This window comes from Nuphar pumila, chromosome 13 (genome assembly GCF_984573655.1).
Source record: "Nuphar pumila chromosome 13, dmNupPumi1.hap1.1, whole genome shotgun sequence".
NCBI classification, from domain to species: domain Eukaryota; kingdom Viridiplantae; phylum Streptophyta; class Magnoliopsida; order Nymphaeales; family Nymphaeaceae; genus Nuphar; species Nuphar pumila.
Window position 1 is genome coordinate 93,465,236 of NC_143261.1, and position 20,672 is coordinate 93,485,907.

At 36.0% G+C, this 20,672-nt stretch overlaps 1 protein-coding gene across 1 annotated transcript in view; it reads right to left on the reverse strand.

The window, feature by feature from the left end:
* Positions 1-403: 403 nt before the first annotated feature.
* LOC149819232 (AT-hook motif nuclear-localized protein 10-like) overlaps positions 404-20,672 on the reverse strand; it is a 32,768-nt gene continuing 12,499 nt past the window's right edge. Inside the window, exons 3-5 of the mRNA XM_089985343.1 lie at positions 3,348-3,479; positions 1,231-1,392; positions 404-995 (exon numbers count right to left, since the gene is read on the reverse strand). Of these exons, the coding sequence (XP_089841469.1) occupies positions 699-995; positions 1,231-1,392; positions 3,348-3,479 (591 nt within the window). The 3' untranslated portion in view covers positions 404-698. The remainder of the gene's footprint in view (positions 996-1,230; positions 1,393-3,347; positions 3,480-20,672) is intronic.

Consider the following 20,672-nt stretch of genomic DNA (forward strand, 5'->3'; position numbering starts at 1 on the left):
TCATCCAATTGCTGGAAATTCATGGCATTTTTTTTACCTCGAAGAATCCATTTTCATCAGAGGTCTGGATTCAAATTTGAGTCCGACTCAGGTCACACTGGTTGCTGATCTGGATCCAACCCGGACTCAGGTAGACTTTAGCCTTGTTTATAATATGGTTGAATTGAATTGGACCTGGGTCAGAGCCATTGTTCCAAAAGGCCGTAGTTAAGTTATTGGATTGAGAAATTCATGGCATTTTTTTTCTTTTCTTTGTCAAAATAAGACCTCTCAGTCACATAATCTCGAGCTTATAGAAGTATGCATTGATTGCATCTCATCACATTTCATATAGGCAACTAGCAATAGATAACTAGGACTGGTAAAATGACCACAAAGTAAACCAGGAAAGAATAACTAATGGATGCAGAAATCAAAACACACCGATTTTTATATCTTAAGAACAGTGATACAGTGAGAGAATTAACTAGTAAAGTTACACAAAAGAACCTTAAATAAGAAATGCTCCTGCACCCTTATGGGACGAAACACCTAAGAGTTTAAAAGGTACAGAAAATAAAAGTCACAACAGAGTTTGGACTAGAATAGGTCTTTCCCCTACCCACTTCAGGCCCTACAGAAACTAGTTTGTTAGCTTCCTGAGCCAATCTCAAATGCAATCAGAACGTTTGGAGTCTGGACTAGTAGTCAGTATGATATCACATATAGACTTCGTGTCGGTGATCACCAGCTGACTGAGAGCCTGGCCAGCCAGCAGGGGAATAAGGCATCGTCTGAAGTGGTTGGCTGGTATTGTTGCTGGTGCTGACACTTTGATTAAGTGGGCTACCAGGACCCCCAGATGACTCGCTCATCGTCCCTCTTGATGGTGGACTTGCTGCAGCATCTGCACCTAAGTTAGACATTTGCAGTGTTGCAGATGACGGCTTATGGTTGAGAGGTGGTGGTCTTGGACGAGGCTTCTTTCCTTCAGCGATAAAACTTCCTACAACTACCTGATGAGTTTTTTGAATGTCAGAACTATAATTGATATCCCATATTTCCCTGAAAAGAACTAGAAATTGTAACATGTTAAAAAAAACTGAATAAAGTTTCAAGCATGTCTAAGATCATCAATTGATCCAAGTAGGGACTCAAAAGAGTCTCCACTTGAACTTAGACCAAGATGGAAAGAACAGCCATAACTCCAAATTGGGAGATCAAAGACTTCTGGATATAGTTAAATGAAACCTGGATAGGCGTTGCTGCCATTAACAAACCGGCTACCCCGCCACCCAAGACACGGCCATCTGGACCTGCTAATGACACACTCAGTCCACCAGTTCTGCTACGAGTACCCCCACTCTCGGTAAGCAAAAAGGAGCCTGATAGAGAGATGATCTCAAAACGACCCTGCATACATGTCAAACATTATCTCACATTTAACAAGGAAAAACATATGGTCAGAGAAGTGACATTGCAGAAATTTGTGCTTAAAAACATTAAATGGGGCAAGGAATGGAAAGTTTATATAAAATCTGTATAGATAAGCAGATAACAGAATGCATGGAAGAACATGATTCCTACACTAAAAGATAGAACTGCAAAGCACCCAGATATGGTTTTGTGTGGGTGTGCGTGGGGTGTGGCAATGAGGAGAAACCACTGCTTTGGTTTGGATGACCTGTAATGGGTCGAAAGGTACCCACATTGACCGTGACCCTGTTTCAGTGTCTGTGATGTGAACCTCAATGAGTAGTACTCAACATCCAACCCTAGATATCCAGATATCGAACCCTCAATGTCCAACTTGAACGCCTTAAGCAGACCCACCTAGCCAGGTAAGGGATGCACACGAGCTGAGCTTGGGCTGTTTGAACTCGGCTTGCTTCAAAATGACTATGTTCAAGCTCGGCTCGAGCCCGGAGCTGAGCTTGAACGACACTGCCCAGGCTTGGCTCAATTTCGAGCTCGAGCCAAGATTAAACGGTATTCCAAAAAGTTGTATGCGGTGAAGGGTTTTTGAGAAGCTGAGACTCGATCCCCGAACTCCCCAAATGTTGCACAAATGACCCACCATTACACTAGATCATTTGTTTTGTTTACTGTTGCCCAGAAAAATTTACAAATACTAAAAATCCTCTAGATTGATATACAGCGAAAAAGTGTAAGGGAACTCAGCACCTTTTGAATAAGAGGCGAACACCCTACCCATTAAGGTAACAATGACTTTTTGACTTTATTTTGCGAACATGCCATATATATACATCTACATGAGCTTAATCGAGCCTAACCGAGTTCAGCAACTTGATCAAGCTCGGCTCATTTATGCACACTGAGACTGGACTTGTGTTCAAGCTTGGCTCATTTATCTTCACGGTCGAGTTTGAGTCGAGCTTGAGCTAGCTTGGCTCGTTGTGCATCCCTATAGCCAGGTGTGCAGATCCCTAGTGGGCTTAAGCTAAGCTTATTCTAAGAGAAATTTGGGAAACCCTACCATGCGTATGACGACTTCAGACCCTAACAAAAACAGAAGAATGAGTCCCTAAAGCAACTGCTATTGTTAGAAGAAACAACCTGAATGCAGGTAAATATGTGACAATATACCTGCATGGCTAGTCCCAAATTACTTTAAAGAACACCCTATTCTTCAAGTTTGCTTGCACCTTGTGTGAATGCAAGGCATGGGTGTTGCAATAATACCCAAGTATCTCATGTAGCATGCTCAAGAAACTGTACATACATACTGAGAGAAGGAAGATTATAATTAACATTATAATTCTCTCTTATCAACTTTAATAGGTGTCAGACAGTGCCCCCATGCATATGTTGCTATCTCCATTAAGAGTGAGAGCCTTCACTTTATTGCTGCATCCATAAACTCTCTGTTAAACTATGTATGCCAACTACACCCAAGAGTGATGAACTTCACAGTGTTGACGGATATGTCTAATGGGCGATCACCAACACAAGCATCCTTCCATAATCAGACCTTGCAGCTTAGGTAGCTATAGTAAAATCTATATTTTTTTGTTTTTTTAATAGCCAAGATGAGGGACAGCATCAAGGGGATTCAAATTCAAGATCCCTTAGGATATGTAACCAGTCTATCTTATTCAACCCCACTCGAATCTATGTTAAAAGATGCTAACTTGATAACATATCTTACTGTCATTGAGCTAAAGGCAGAAATGAAGTATGTATATATATATAGCCCCATACCCACCTTTTCAGAAAATTTTGTATCACACCCTTCATACCCATGTGATACCCGATGCTTGCACTCACATCAATATGACGGACTAAAATGAACTTAACTTGCACATTCTTTAGCTTACAAAATGACAAAATATAGTACTAATATGGACCTCATATGTCACTGTCCCTCCAGAAGTGGCTGGTTGACGAAGAGTTACATTAGAGATGGCACCATTTGCTGAAATAATACAAATTGTACGGGGACCTTGCTGTGAAAAGGACATAATTTTTGCAGCAACATCCTAGCAACACAAAACACATACTTAGTATATTTTATGAAAATTGCAATGGATAAAACTGCATACTTGATAACAGAAAGAAAGAAGACAACTAACACAAGAAATAAGTACTGGATCTCAGTCAATGTCCTAAAACATCTCGTTAGAATATGAAGATAATGTAAGAAATCATGTAAAGAAAAAGACATAGCATGCATGTGAAAAATGCTCCCCCAAGCAATCCTGGGGTTATTTACGCTGCCGGCACGACAACCGTAGGTATGGCTGGCTGAGCCTGCAAGACCAGGTCTTCTTGCCGGGTGCGGTTTCTTCGGGTTATAAATCAAAAAACTTAGGAGAGAAAAGAAGAATGGGAACTGGATATTCTGAGGAGGTTATCCTATACATCCTTGGTTCAACTACTTCTAGACTGCATCCTCATACTGTCAATACAGAAATCAAGTTAACTAAATTAGCTACAATATTGCTTTTCCTCTTCTCTAAGATTAGAACCTTCTTCCACCGAAAATGGCAAATTTTAGGAAACTTTTAGAATATCAATATATTGTACGGTTCTGCAGCCATGAATATTTTATCTAGTTGTATTTTGTTGATGCAAAAGGTCAGTTACAAGTTAGTTATCCCTATTATTTCATGTTATTTTAAACGATTGACAAAAGTTTCCTTCCCTTCATTATAAAATTATCCTCATTTTTTTGTAGCTTAACGCCACTGTAAAGTTGTATGTATATATATATATATATACATATAATAGGTAAATACCCATTAGGGGTATTTTGGTCATTTCAATCCTTGTAATAGGTTGTGCCCATTAGGGGCACATTAGTACTTTTACTTTATTTTGTTATTTTTGTCATTTTCTATTTTTATAGAAACTATTTGGTCAAAGACCAAATAGAGTTGGGTTCTTTTTGGACTAGTCAACATAGAGTTGACTAGTCAATAGAGCTGTATAAATAGGGGTGAACCTCCCTCTTGCTCTTTAGTCTTTAATGCTTTTCTTAAGCATTCATGCTCAATAATATATATATTTTTTATGTTTTTGTGTTCCTCTTTTAAATTCTTTGTTGTCTTAAATGCACTTAGTGCTTGTGTAGTGCCTTTGTGCTTTTGTATTGTCCTTTAGTTGGACTTGTATCCGTGCATGTGCACTTTGTGTTTATGATCTTGTAAGCCCTTCGAGGCTCTTGTTTGCCCATGTTTTATATTTTAGCATATTTCATTACATGGTATCAGAGCCAAGAAATCTTTCTTGGCATTTTTATTTTTGGGTCTTGGGATTCTTTGGTTCAAGTTCATGTTTTGTGAAGGTTCGTGATCATTGTGCGGCTTGGATTTAAGGAAAATCTTGACCCGGTATGTATCTTTAAATATTTAGTGTTAAGTTATCTATCTTATGCATTATGCACGAGAAAACACGTATTTTTCTTATCTTTGAAAAGTTATTGGTTATTTTTGTTAAAAACTACAATCTTTAAATGTTTTTAAAATTATTGTTGGATTTATTCTTATTAAATGTTTTATAAGGTTTATAAAATTTGTTTGATCTTGTGAAATGATGTGTATACTTTTACGCGATCTAGTTTGAATCTTAGATTTTTGAACTTGTTTTATATGTATGTATATGATATAGTATTCTTAAGCATGTATTGTTGGCATTTAGATGTTTTATTTGAACACTTCATTGTTATAAATGTCAAATCATGTTCGTACTTATTGTTACATTGAAATTTGTTTATTTTTGAAAAATTGCCAAATACTTTAAAATATTTATTTTAAAATGGTTTGATGTGTCATTCACATGTATGCTTTATGAGATTTTGCTTTGATGTATTATTACGTGAAACATAAAATATTTTATGAAATATTAAAAAAAATTATGTAGTTAGGATCTTAGTGATCATCTATGTCACAGGGACTCTCCAACTAGGTGCCACACCCGCACCTGCACCCGATGCGATCAACCTAACCTTGGGTGCATTCAATGCACCCAGGGTCATTTATGTCCAAATTTTGGACTATATATATAAGTCACAGGGACTCGGCAAAGCAGGTGCCGCACCCACGTCAACGCGACGCGGGTGCAGCACCGGGTGCGGTCAACACAACTCTGGGTGCAGTCAACACACCCAAGGTCATTTTCGTCCACGTTTCGGGCGTTAAAAAAAACCCAAATGAAAAGGAGGATTAGGGCAAAAAAATTTTTTTGGCCTAATCTCTCCTCTCCTCTCCCGTGCAGCTCAGCTCGAGCCCTCTCATCCCGACGCCACCTCCTGGGCTCCTCCTCTCCCTCATCGCAGGTACGTACCCTCTGGCTCCCTCTCGCTCTCTTGTTGGGTCGGCAGGGGAGGGGCCGACCTCCCCCCCCCCCCCCCCCTGCTCCCTCTATTTTCGGCAGGGAAGGGGCCGAGCCCCCCCTCTCGCTCTCTTGTTGGGTCGGCACGGGAGGGGCTGAGTCCCCCCTGCTCCCTTTGTTTTCGGCAGGAGAGGGGGTCGAGCCCCCATCCCTGCTCCCTCTTATTTCAGGGGAGGGGCTAAGTCCCTCCCTGTTTTTGGCAGGGGAGGGGCAGATCCCCCCTCCTTGCTCCTGATTTTATTATATATAATATATATATTATATATATATATTTTTATATCAAGATAATGTTTGTATAATTGATTTGAAATTTTGAATATATTTTTTTTGTGTTTTTAGGATAAAAATGACGGATAAAGGGAAATAACTTGCGTCATCCCAACATGTGAGTTCTGCTGTTAGTTTTGCTGATAGTTGTAGTGGGATTGATGATGTGGGGCCACTATGGGTACATGTAAAAAAACTTGCAAAAACTGGAGAAGGAGGCAGTAGAAACAAGAGATTTCGATGCAAGCTCTGCGAAAGAGATTTTGTTGGGTCTTACACAAGAGTAAAGACTCATTTGTTGAAGATACCAGGACATGGCATTTCAGGATGCAAAAAAGTTGATGAGGCAATGCGAAGACAATACAAGAAAATACAAGAAAAATATGAGAAGAGAAAGGCAATGACCGATTCTTGTGCAGTTAGTGTGCCATTTGCAAGCCACCAAGAAAATACTGAAAAAAAAAAGTCAATGTAGGAGGTAGATGAACGATACAAGCAACATTCAATACATATAGAAGAGAAGAATTGGATAGAAAAGTTGAGAGGTATTTTTATTCTAGTTCACTCCCATTTAATACGGCTAAAAATCCTTATTGGAAGGATTTAGTAACATCCTTGGCAAATTGTGATTTGAGTGGTTATATGCCTTTAAGTTCAGAAAAAATACGAACCACACTTCTTGCAGAAGAGAGGGCAAATGTGAAGAGGTTGATGGAGATTAAAAAATATTCATGAGAGCAAAATGGAGTTTCTATTGTGTCTGATGGATGGTCAGATATTCAAAGGCATCCACTGATCAATTTCATTACTTGTTCGCTTAGTGACCCAATATTCTTGAAAGCAGTTGATGCATCTGGGGAATATAAAAATACAGAGTATTTGAAGGGATTGTTTATAGAAGTCATAAAAGAAGTGAGTGATCAGAAAGTGGTACAAATCATTACAAACAACGCTCTAGTTTGTAAAAGTGCAGCGTTGAGTTTGGAGAGTAAGTACCCTCATATTTTTTGGACTCCCTGTGTAGCACACAACTTAAACCTGGCCCTAAAGAGCATCTACAACCCCAAAGAAGAAGAAAATTCACAAGCATATGCTTTATGTTCATGGATTGAAGATTTAGAAAGAAATGTCAAAGACATTAGGAATTTTGTCGTTAACCACCATCGTGCTAATGCTATATTTAATAGGCATTCTGACTTGAAATTGTTGAAGGTCGCTGAAACACGTTTTGCGTCCATCATTGTGATGGTGAAGAGGATTAAAAAAGTGAAGAATGCTTTGATTAACATGGTGACCGATGAAAATTGGACATTCTATCGTGCTGATGATGATATCAAGGCTCAAGAAATTAAAAAATTTATTCTTGATGATGAGTTTTGGGACAGAGTGGTATACTTCCTTCAATTTACGCAACCTATTTGGGAAATGTTAAGAGAAGTTGATAAGGATGAGCCCATGCTTCACAGAGTTTATAAAATGTGGGATAATATGATTGAAAAAATACAAGCTATAGTTTTCAAGCATGAAGAAAACAATTCAGCATTGGATAATTCTGAATTTTTTAATCATATTCATTTAATTTTAGTCAGAAGATGAAATAAGAGCAACACTCCTTTGCATTGCACGACACATTCTCTTAATCCAAAATATTATGCAAATAAGTGCCGACTAGTGGTATTAGTCGTGTCCCTCCAAATTTAGACCCAAAGCTATCAAGACATAGAAATATGTGTATGATAAGACTTTTTCCAGAAGCATATCTTCTACATCAAGTCACACAAGAGTTTGAAAAATTTTCATCTTCGAGATTATATGGACCGACATTATTCGCGAGAGAAGAAGATAATATAGATCCTATCACATGGTGGTCAACATTTGGATCAAAAACACCTCTTCTCCAACGTCTTGCATTAAGATTGCTATCGCAACTTGCTAGTTCATCTTGTTGTGAAAGAAATTGGAGCACACATTCTCAAATCCACAACATGAAGATAAACAAACTCACCAACAAGCGTGCAGAGGATTTAATATATGTTCATTCAAATCTTCGATTACTTTGGCGAACCAATGATGAATACAGGTACTAATTTGCTCTCTTAGTTATTTGATTATTTCTTAGTTTTCATTTAAATATACTTGTATTGTATTTAACATTTTCAAATTGGGTTTGTAACGCAGACAAGAAACATCCAAATTTTGGGATGTAAACCCAGAAGAGTGTGACTTCGAGGGAGAGCATGATTTCAACATAACAAACATGGATTTAGCTGAGCCCAGTATTCCTTCTAATGATGCATTTGATGATGAAGTAAATTATTAAGATCGATTACTTCATCAGGATATACTTTGGTATGAAATTTAGTTCTTTTCTGCTTTACTTATTTTATTGATATTTAGGTTAATTTATGTAATTGCTTTACTTATTTGATTGATATTTAGGTTGATATATTACATGCATGATGAATGATATTATGACAATGCTAACTATTAAAACTTCAAAATTATATATATATACTTTTTAAATTTCTTTTTTTTACATTTTTGCCCCCGCCGCACCCCCGCACCCAAGGTTTTTGAAAGTGCCGCACCCCCGCACCCGCACCCATGTGACATAGGTGATCATAGATACTTTGCTATTTTTGAAATCTGAATAAATAAATTTTTTAAATTGATATATGATCCTTATGCATAAGGTATTGAGTATGGATTCTTCTTAAGAGAGCTATTCACTTTTATGAATGTTTTTTAAATTATTAAAAATAGTTATGTTATTGTTGGTCTTTCTTTTGTGGCCCTTGTGATCATCCCTTATGGATAATTGTCACATATCATATGTTACTTTATATATATATATATATATATATATATATATATATATATATATATATATATATATATATATTACATTAGAGCAATCTATTACTTGCATATATGCTTAAATGTGTTCTTATACATATCTCATGTGATTCTTCGTAGCTTTTGTATAGGATATGTAGCTTTAAGTTATTAAGATTATTGTATATGCATGAATTTTGATCTCTTTATGAGTATCTATGATTAGTTGTACTTGTGTATGCTTGTGGTTTCCTATATGGTTCTTTGATAATCTCTATATATGTTTTGACCCTCTTTAATGTTGTATGTCTTTGTTGTTTTGCTTGTATTGACCATGCGCATCAATTGACATCTTGTTGTGCATATTATTGTACTATATTTATTCTACGATTTCATCTACCTTTATTGGATTTGATTTGAAAATTTGTTTTTTTCAAATTGGTTCCTATATATGAACTTGTTTGGAAATTGATTTCCGTGACTATGTATTGCCTTCTTATGACATTTGTTTTGTCCAACACAGATTTCATTTCTTTTTAGCCTTATTATTGGATTAGGGTTAGTCATTGAGATGAGATATGTGTGCACCTCATGTCATCTTCTTAGTTCAGATTCCCAAGGGTTATGAATGATGTGTTATCATTTGTCTTGGGTCTGATTAATAATTGATTGGCCTCTACATCCATGTTGGCTTTGTTGGACCAGAGATGTTTATTGGGGTGAGTTGTGTGCACCTCATTTTTTATCGGTTTAGATTGTTTGCTTATAATTTGGCTCTAACTGTCAGTTGTTTGATCTCTAGTTTTATGTGTATTGTATCACTCATTTGTTTATTTAGCCATTATTATTATGGTGGATGCTTATAATAATGTTTATCTATGATGACTATCTATTTTTGAAATCAAGATTGTTAAAATTGATATCCTTATTCTTTTTAGTGACACTAGTTTGTTTTCATTACAAGCTCTCTTACCTCGTGTGTTCTATTATGTCTCTTATTTAAGTGTCATTTTACGTAGATAAGAGATGTTATTTTGTAGTGAGATATGTGCACCCATTGACTATTCACACTTTTTGTGTGTTTGTATTATGCTCTTGTTCTACTAGCCGATACACTTGAATATTGAGGTTTGTGTCTTCTAAGAGATGTTATTTTGTACTTAGTTATATGTAACTATTGATTATTCATACTTTTTTTATGTTTGTATTATGCTCTTGCTCTAGTAAAGGTTGTAAGTAGCATATTGTTACTCGTATCAGTCGGCCCAATAGTAACACCATATCGTATTGTATCGTAAAAGCATCATAATTTTTAATAAATTTTTAATAATTTTTTTTAAAAAATCCAAAAAATCAGAAAAACTCTAAAAAAATCACATCACATGAAATAATGATGAGTTGCACATAATACAATCATAAAATCACATATGAAGCATTAATGTCTCTATAAGCCACATAAGAAATCATCAAACTAACTAATATTAAATATCTTGCAATTAAGAACACACCACAAGACTCATACTTTTATATTATATAAATAAAAACATCTCACAAAAATAAGTTTTTTAATAAAACATGATACATCAATAATCATAATCATAATCATAATCATCTTCATCTTCTCCTTCGACATCCATATCATCTCCAAGATACGTGGGGTCATCATCATCTACTTTTTGTACTCCTTTCATGTTAATCCACTGAATGTCTTCTTCATTCAAAAAAATCTCTGCTTCTTCTTCAACCCATGCATCCAATTCATCAAAATGTTCCAAACTGATGGGATCGAATTGTTCTTTGTGCTTCCATGCTGATAACTTTTGCTTAAAAAGATGGCATAAAAAAATTAAAATTAGTTGGGTTCTGAATGAAAATGATAAATAAACTTTATAATTTTATATACCTCTGCCTTAGTCGTAAGTTATAGCGAACGTAGATGAGGCCATTGAACCTTTTGTGTTCTAATCTATTTCTTCTTTTGACATGGATTTGCTCAAAGACACTTTAGTTTCTCTCGCATCCACTTGCATTATATGTTTGGCTAAGAATGCAAATGACAAAAGCTCTCAAATTTGAAACATCACTTCCAAACCTCACCCGCTACATGTCTAAAAAAACAAGAAAATGAGAAATCAATAAGATAATAACAGATACAATCATATAAAACATCATAACTAAATAACAATTTGAAATTAAAATCGAAATAGACAAAATAAATTACCCGAACACATCGTGACATGATTTCGCACTACTACAGATCTCCACATATCATATAATGCATTATCATAAGTTTCTATTTCCTTATGAATTTGATCTTGAATGTTATAATCAGGGTTCAACCTTTCGATGCAATCCAAAAGTTCCTTATTGACTTCCCTATCCATTTTAAACATAGGGAGAGTATCTAAATACATAATTTAAATAATATGCCGCAACATGAAGAGGTTTATGAAGTTGCCCAGTCCACCTATGATCAATGATATTCCATATAGGTATGTACAATTTTTTCTTTCACTTCAAATTATCTCTAATGACCTCTTTTGCTTTATCCATAGTCTCATAGAGATAACCCATAGCATGTTTGTCTTCACTGTCAACCATTCAAAGCACCTTCACCAAAAATATAGTTATTCTCAATAACTTGAGACATGAATCCCATAATTCACTTATGAATACAATATCTACAATTTCTATGGGCTTTCTTTTTTGTGCATAGGGCATCTGATGAAAACATATTTTTAGTGCAACTCTATTTACTAAACTTTGCACTGTCAAAAAATTCGTAGCAAATCTATTAATTGCACTACGAATCAACTCAGCACCACCAATGTACTTTCTTATTAGGCTCAAAACCCATGCATGATTGTAAATAAATTTAGTAATTTTTTGGCAACATTTAACCGTCTGATGTACCTTATTCATGTTGTTGACGTCCTCAAACATGAGGTTTATGCAATGGGCAACACACGGGGTCCAAAAGAATCACCCATAAATTTCTTCAAATTCTTTACTTGCTTCCCTATAATGTTTTGATGCATTATCAATAATGAACTACACAATGTTTTGAAGTTGAATCTCATCTGCAACCAAATAAAAAACACTCAACAATACATTTGTTGTCTTGGACGCATCAGACAAATCAATTGATTTCAAGAACATGGTTTCTTTGGGGCAATAGATAAGGAAATTTATTAAGCTCCTTTACTTTTTGTCTGTCCACCCATATGCCATGATGCTACACCCAATTTTTCTCCATGACTACCTCATCTCATCACAATATGTCTTCACTTCTTTTACATTAGCATCTAAAATTTTTCATCACAATATGCCTTTACTTCTTTCATATTAGCATCTAGAATTTTTCCTCTAAAAGCATGATATGAGCATTTTATATCCAAGCCTGATATTGGTTATGGCATCTGCCATATCCTGAAAATGAAAGAAATTTGCTTCATTAAAAAGAATGCAGACATCATAAAACCATCTTCTAACCGTGACATCCATCTGCTCAACTAAATGTTGAGGAGTCATAACAGTACGGATGTCGAGATGCGTGCTAAGGGTAGTCTTAGGAGGGAAAACGCTCCTAATAGAGCCTCTAGCTCTACCTCCTGGTCCTCCTCTCAAAGAACTCCCTCCTCTTCTTCTTTCTCCAAATCTTTTTGTGTTCGCGGCGATAGCCACGACACTACTACTGGTACCCACCACACCTTTTCCTTTCGCTGCAGAACTTCCTACTTTTGATTCTATACTATGGGTTGTAGGATTAGAAGTAGGGAGTTCATCTTCATAATGCATATCCTTCCAGGATTTCACATACCCGATTTCAGCCTCATTAATCTCTCTTATCTTTTTATTCTCAGATCATCAAGTAATTGCTGATATTGTCATTTTACGGCATCCGTCAATTTCTTTGACATGCATGCATGCACAATATGATTTGTCCTGGCTAAATGATGCTTCAACCGAGAGATACCACTCGAAAAACTATTTTGGCAAAGTTGCATTTGATTTTTAATTGGTTTTCACTCGTTACTTGAGTGCACCATTGCCATGCCAGATCTTCTGATGCCATCTTTCCCAAAAAACACTTAATAACAATAAAAAAATAGGGATTGTTTACCTTAACCCACTTCCTCGAGTGAAAAAATAGGTGAAAATGCAATCTTACTTGAGAAAATTGCAAAAACCATCTCCCTTGCACATAAATCGGTCTCCAAATCGATCTCACCAAACCTAGAGTGTGTGGGTTCCCTTCTAACAACCTCTAGACATATAGAGAACTTTGTTAAAATGTACCTATTATATATATATATATATATATATATATATATATATATATATATATATATATATATATATATTCTGTTTATTACATCAATACCCGATAGGGGTATTTTTGTAATTTCACAGTTGTTTTAGAAAACAACTATTTTTTTCTTTTTGATCAAATGTAATTTTTATTATTTATTTTATTATTTTTCTTTTTATTATTTTTGAGGACCAAAAGGGGCTCCAACATAGAAGTCGTTGGAGCCCCCAACGGTCACAAATGTGACCGTTGGGGGCTCCCAACGACTCTATGGGAGCCCCCTTTTGGCTCTCCTTTTGAGGCCCTTTGGCCCTCCTTTTTCCTCCTCCTTCTCTTGTATAAATAGGGGTGATCCCCTTGTGTATTTTTATCTTGGAGAGCTCCTCTCTCTTTTCAATAAGAGGCTTTGTATATTGTTGCCTTCTTAAAGGCTTGTGCTTGTATTGTCCCTTCGTGGACTTGTGATATTTTCTCTTTTATTCATTGTTGTATGTGCTTGTATGCACTCTTTATATTTCCGCAATATCTCATTACATGGTATCAGAGCCACTCGATTCTTGAAGGAAAGGTGTGGTTCGTGTATCTCTTATTTTGGTGGACATCTTCTCACTTCTTGGCAACATCATGGAAACAAAGATTGATCTTTCTTTCAAACTCAATGGAAAGAACTATATGATGTGGGCATCGGCAATGGAGAATAATCTCAAAGGGAAGAAGCTTTGGGGTTATGTCATGGGGACCGTTCCGGAACCGAAGCTTATGCTCACAAAAATGGAAGAAGATCAAGAAAAAGCTCTTGAGGGAGATGCTCGTCTCAAGGCCATTGAAAATCATCAAAAGGAAGTAGAAGATTGAGAAAGCAATCACGCAAAAATCCTTGCGTGGTTTATGAACAATGTGGAGCTTAAGGTATGTGCTAATATAGCTAAATTTCGTCGAGCCAATGAGGCTTGGTCCTTTATGAGGGGTATGTATACCCAAAAGGATCTTGCAAGAGCATACTTCTTGCAAGAAAAAGTTAGAACCACCAAGCAAGGTGATTCTAGCATTCAAGACTACTATAGTGCCCTTAACCCACTATGGGATGAATTGGCTCTTTTAGAGCCAAAGTGGGTTTCTATGGAAGATGTTGATTTAAGACAAAAACAAATGGAACAAGAGCGATTGTTTCAATTTCTTTTTGGGCTACGCCCCGAATTTGAGCAAGTGAGATCCTCACTTCTCCATAGATCTATTTTTCCTCCTATTGAGGATGCTATTGCCGAAATCACTCAAGAGGAGACAAGGCTTGGCATGAGTAAGCATGTTGATGAAGTCCTTGCCGTATCCAAACCGGGTAACAATGTTAGAACCTATAAGCCTCCTCATTTTGGGAAACAAGGGAACTACAATGGAGGAAGAAAAATGATTGTTTGTCATTATTGCAATGAGCCGGGTCACATTAGACCCGTTTGTCCAAAGCTTATGGGAGCCTTCAAGCCTAAAGTAGCCTCTCTTGAAGAAACCACCTCCAAAGAAGATGAAGGCAAAAACAATGACATTAAAGAAACTCTTGGACAAATATCTATGGCTCTCCAACAAATGCTTAAAGTTTCTTCCTCCACATCGGGTGCGGCCATTGCTTCGACATCATCACCCGGTACGTATTCTTGGATCCTTGATTCCGGAGCTTCTTTTCATATGACCCCTCATGAGAATGCACTTAGTGATGTTTGCATCAATTCAAAGGACTCTTGTGTCTCAACGGCCGATGAAACTTTTTTGAAAATTTCAAGTATTGGCTCTTTTAAAGATTCTCAAAATTTTTGTGTTCCAAAAGTAAGAGTTGTTCCCAAATTAAATTTAAATCTTTTTTCGGTTTCTCAAATTGCCAACCATGGATGTGAAATATCTTTCTCATCTAATGGTTGCTTTGTGCAGGATCTCCGGTCCGGGAAGCGGATTGGGCAAGGCCATAGAAAGGGAGACCTCTATTATATGGACCATCTTGATCTCCCTACAAACTTTTTTTGTTCTTATGTCCAAGAAAAAAATATGGAAACTTGGCATAAAAGAATTGGTCATCCAAGTTATTCCAAAATGTATCTCTTTCCTTTTGGAAACAAATTTTGTAAGGAAAAAGAAATTAATTGCAAAGATTGCATTTTTGGAAAAATGAAGTCTATTCCTTTTCCAACTAGATCTTTTTTCTCATCAAGGCCTTTTGAATTGGTGCATTCGGATGTTTGGGGTCCTTCTTCTCCGGTTATGTCTAAAGGGGGTTATTCATATTATGTTACGTTTGTTGATGACTTTACTCGGTATGTTTGGATTTATTTCCTTAGTCATAAGTCGGAAGTATTTACTTTTTTTAAAGATTTTCATAAAAAGGTTCAAAATCAATTTCAAAGTAACATATCTATTTTAAGATCCGATTCCGGTGGTGAATACTTATCTCACGAATTCCAAAACTATTTAAGCCAAAATGGCATTTGTCATCAAAAGTCATGTCCTAGGACTCCTCAACAAAATGGCCTAGCGGAAAGGAAACATAGGCACATTATAGAAACCGCTAGAACATTGCTTGTGTCTAGAAATATTCCAAAAAAAATTTGGGCGGAAGCCGTTCTTACCTCAACCTATCTAATCAATAGAATGCCCTCTTCTAAGTTAAAAAATGCTTCTCCCTATGAGAAACTCTTTAAGTTTTCACCCGATTTTAATCGACTTCGTATTTTTGGTTGCAAATGTTTTGTCCTTCTACATAAAAGGGATAAGTTATCTCCCAAAGCAATTGAATGTGTATTTTTTGGATATGGTGAAAATAAAAAAGGGTATAGATGTTATGATTTTAAGAATGATAAACTATATGTTTCAAAAGATGTAACATTTCTCGAAGAAGAAAACGGTTTTGATAAAATAGAAGAGATAAATGAAATTGATTATGTATTCTTATATGATCTTATTGATGACATACAAGAAGATTCTCTTGAAAACATAGATGACACTCACGAGGTATCCCCTCTTGACATAACACTCTCAAATGATAATAATTCAAATACAAATGTTCATGATAGCAATGCCAATATAAATGTTTACTCAAGAAGAAATCAAGAAAAACCTATTAGTGCCCTCGAAAAATACTCTCAAATTTCCGAATCCATTGAGGAACCACAAGTTAGGCATTCTTCTAGAATATCAATACCCCCAAATAGGTTTGTCTCCTATGACTCTTTAACTCCCAACTATCGGGCATGTTTGATAACTCTACACTCTTATTTTGAACCAACCCACTATAATCAAGCTAAATCTATACCTCATTGGGTTGAAGCAATGCAAGTTGAACTAAATGCTTTAAAAAAGGCCAATACTTGGGAAGTAGTTGATCTACCCTCACACAAAAAACCTATTGGTTGTCGTTGGGTCTTCAAAGTTAAAACTAAAAGCGATGGCTCGTTGGAACGATATAAAGCAAGATTGGTTGCTAAGGGATACTCCCAAGAATATGGTATTGATTACGAAGAAACATTCGCCCCCGTAGCTCATATGACAAGTGTCAGAACCTTAATAGCTGTCGCATCAACCAAAAAATGGCCTATTTATCAACTTGACGTAAAAAATGCTTTTTTAAATGGAAGTTTAAGTGAAGAAGTTTATATGGATCCACCACCCGGAATAAATATTAAACAAGGTCAAACACTTCGGCTTTTAAAGGCATTATATGGTCTTAAACAAGCTCCTAAGGCTTGGTATGATCGTTTTAGTGATATCATGATAAAATTAGGATTTCATTCTTGTTATACTGACACTGCTCTTTTTGTTAAAAATGCAGGTTCTAGTATCGTAATTTTGTTGCTTTATGTTGATGATATGATTATCACTGGAAATGATCAAAGTAGTATTATTAATGTTAAAAATATGTTAAAAGATAATTTTGATATGTCTGATTTAGGTTTTCTCAGATATTTTCTTGGAATTGAGGTTGCATATTCTCCTAGAGGATATATTTTGTCACAGATGAAGCTTGCTGCAGATATATGTTCTAAGTCTGGGATTTCTGATGATAAGAAGGTAAAGACTCCCGAGGTTATTAATGCCAAGTTACGGTTAGAAGATGGGGTTCTTCTGGAAGATCCTACACCGTACCGACAACTCATTGGGTCTCTTACATATTTAACCATCACCAGACCAGATATCACTCATGCGGTTCACTCAGTCAGTCAATTTCAGCATGCTCCTACAACCGTGCATATGAGTGCGGTTCTCCGAATCATTCGCTATATTCGGCATACCATCAATAAAGGGCTATTTCTATCCTCCTCTTCCCCTTTGAATCTTATTGCTTATACTGATGCAGATTGGGGAGGTAATCCCAATGATCGAGTCTCAACTACTGGTTTTTGTGTTTTTTTAGGGGACTCATTGATTGCCTGGCGATGCAAGAAGCAGCAGAAAGTTTCACTCTCATCCACTGAAGCTGAGTACCGGGCAATGGCAACCACAACAATGGAACTTGTATGGCTTCGCAGTTTGCTTAAAGATATGGGAGTTGATATTACTGAAGCCTCCAAGCTGTGTTGCGACAATAAGAGTGCCATCTATATCGCAAGCAATCATACTTTTCATGAACGTACGAAGCATATCGAAATGGATTGCCACTATGTTCGTGACGAATTTTTACGAGGAACTATTGCTCTGCCATATGTCACTTCATAATATCAGTTGGCAGACTTCTTCACTAAAGCTCTTCCAGCTCCTCGGTTCATGTTTCTTCTCGGCAAACTTTCCGTCCTTCCCCCGTAAAGTTTGAGGGGGGGTGTTAAAATGTACCTATTATATATATATATATATATTCTGTTTATTACATCAATACCCGATAGGGGTATTTTTGTAATTTCACAGTTGTTTTAGAAAACAACTATTTTTTCCTTTTTGATCAAATGTAATTTTTATTATTTATTTTTTTATTTTTCTTTTTATTATTTTTGAGGACCAAAAGGGGCTCCAACATAGAAGTCGTTGGAGCCCCCAACGGTCACAAATGTGACCGTTGGGGGCTCCCAACGACTCTATGGGAGCCCCCTTTTGGCTCTCCTTTTGAGGCCCTTTGGCCCTCCTTTTTCCTCCTCCTTCTCTTGTATAAATAGGGGTGATCCCCTTGTGTATTTTTATCTTGGAGAGCTCCTCTCTCTTTTCAATAAGAGGCTTTGTATATTGTTGCCTTCTTAAAGGCTTGTGCTTGTATTGTCCCTTCGTGGACTTGTGATATTTTCTCTTTTATTCATTGTTGTATGTGCTTGTATGCACTCTTTATATTTCCGCAATATCTCATTACAAACTTAACTCTAAAGAAGCTTTTTAAACCCAAATTGAAAAAAATAGACTTTTGGGTCTTCTTAAGTATGCCAAACCTGTATCATACAATACGAGACAATATATGGGTGTATCGTATGCTACACCCAATACAAGTACAATATATACGAGTGTGTATCGTATCGTAAATCCTAAAAGTAACGATACGTATCGTATCGCACAATACGACACGATTTGTCTCTTATTTAAGTCTTATTTTATGTAGACAAGAGATGTTTTGTTAACTTGGTGAATTATGTGCACCCATTGGTTATTCATACTTTTTGTGTATTTGTTAAAAGCTCATAAGTGGCATTGTCTTGTTCTATTAGTTGATAAACTTGAATTTTAAGGTTTGGAGGTCTAGTGAAGTGACCACTTGTGGTGGTTGAACTATTGTTGAGATTTGCAAAATATTATTTCTTAATATTTGTGGGATTTTTAAAATCTCTCAATGAAATTTCTAAACTTTTACTACTTTTTTTTTCTTGTATAGAAAAATGTTTATTGATAAAATTTTATGCATTTCATTGATAACATACATATATATATATATATATGTTTTAAAGATTGTTATTTAGTTCCTTGTACTTAAACCCATTCTTGGTTGTGTGAATGAATTCTAATGGGTAGTGATTTACGAGTTTGCTCTCATTTATTATTATGTGCATTAAACTTTTACTAGTTCTTTTCTTATATGGAAAAATGTAAAATTTCATGCATTTCATTGATAACTGATGCAGCGCGGGAGGCGGCCTTTCACGATCGTTGACAGTGGCTGATGAATGCACGATCCTCACGATCGTGAGTTGTGCAGAAATAGAGAGGAATGCCCACCGATAACTCTATGGTGCTTGTTTTCTTTTATTGATTTCAATGTAACTTCAAAGAAACAATGAATAACGAACGTTTTGATGCAGCGAGGGACCGGGCTTCACGTTCCTTGATGTTGACTGACGAGTCACGATCCTCGTGTTCGTGCGATGCGCAAAAATAAAGACCTTCCCAGTCGTATGCAGTGGGAAGGATCAGCTATGACGCACACGCACTTGACTGGGTGGGGATGATGGCACGACCTTCCCAATCGTATGCAGTATGCAAGTAATAAAAGAATAACCACCGATGATACCTTTTCTTTTATATTTTCAATATGGTCTTCAACCAAACAAGGGAACAAACTTCAATAAAGGGGAATAAACAATGGGAGAGAAATAAAGTTAAAGAAAAAGGGATGAAACATAAATGCAGCTACTCAAAAGGTTGTTGTCAATTGAACGTGACAGAGGAAATAACAAGTAAAGAAATGTAAAGGCTGTTGAACATGACAGATAAAATAACCAATAAGAAAACGTAAAGACAAGGGGAAACATGCAATAGGAAAAGGAGAAAAGCTGCAGAAGAAGAGACGGTTGCTCCAAGTTGATTCTTCTCTGCGCACGCAACCCTAAGAGGGTCTATTTAAAAGGGTTTGGCTGCAGTTGGATCCGGGTCTCAGGTCTGGTCTCAGACCCGAGACGACTTCTGAGTGTTGTTGGATCGGGGGCGTGCTCTGCATCAATAACATATATATATATATGTTTTAAAGATTGTTATTTGGTTTCTTGTACTTAAACCCATTCTTGGTTGTGTGAGTGAATTCTAATGGGTTGTGATTTATGAGATTGCTCTCATTCATTATTATGTGCATTAAAAATATTGCATATATATATATATATATGTTTCGTATTGATTATCTTGTTTACATTGTTGCATGCAAAAATTTAATTAACTCTTTTTTTTTAAGGTTCTTTTTTTGAAATGTTATACTTTATATGCATGTTGTTTTTGTTTTATTTGATGTGTTTTTCTAAAAAATTGGGATATTATTAATACATGATTGTTTATCTCTTCTTGATAATTTATACGTTTTTAATGATTAAATTTTCTTATGATCAATATTTATGTTTTCTTGAAAAATATGTTGATTTTGAGTTTATGATTGTCTAAAATTGATTTTATAAAAATTTCTCTTTGAGGTATGCTCCTCTTTTCTTTCTTAATGATTGTTTAAAAAATATTGACACTTTGTTTGAAAAAATCTACTTGAGTGTTATTC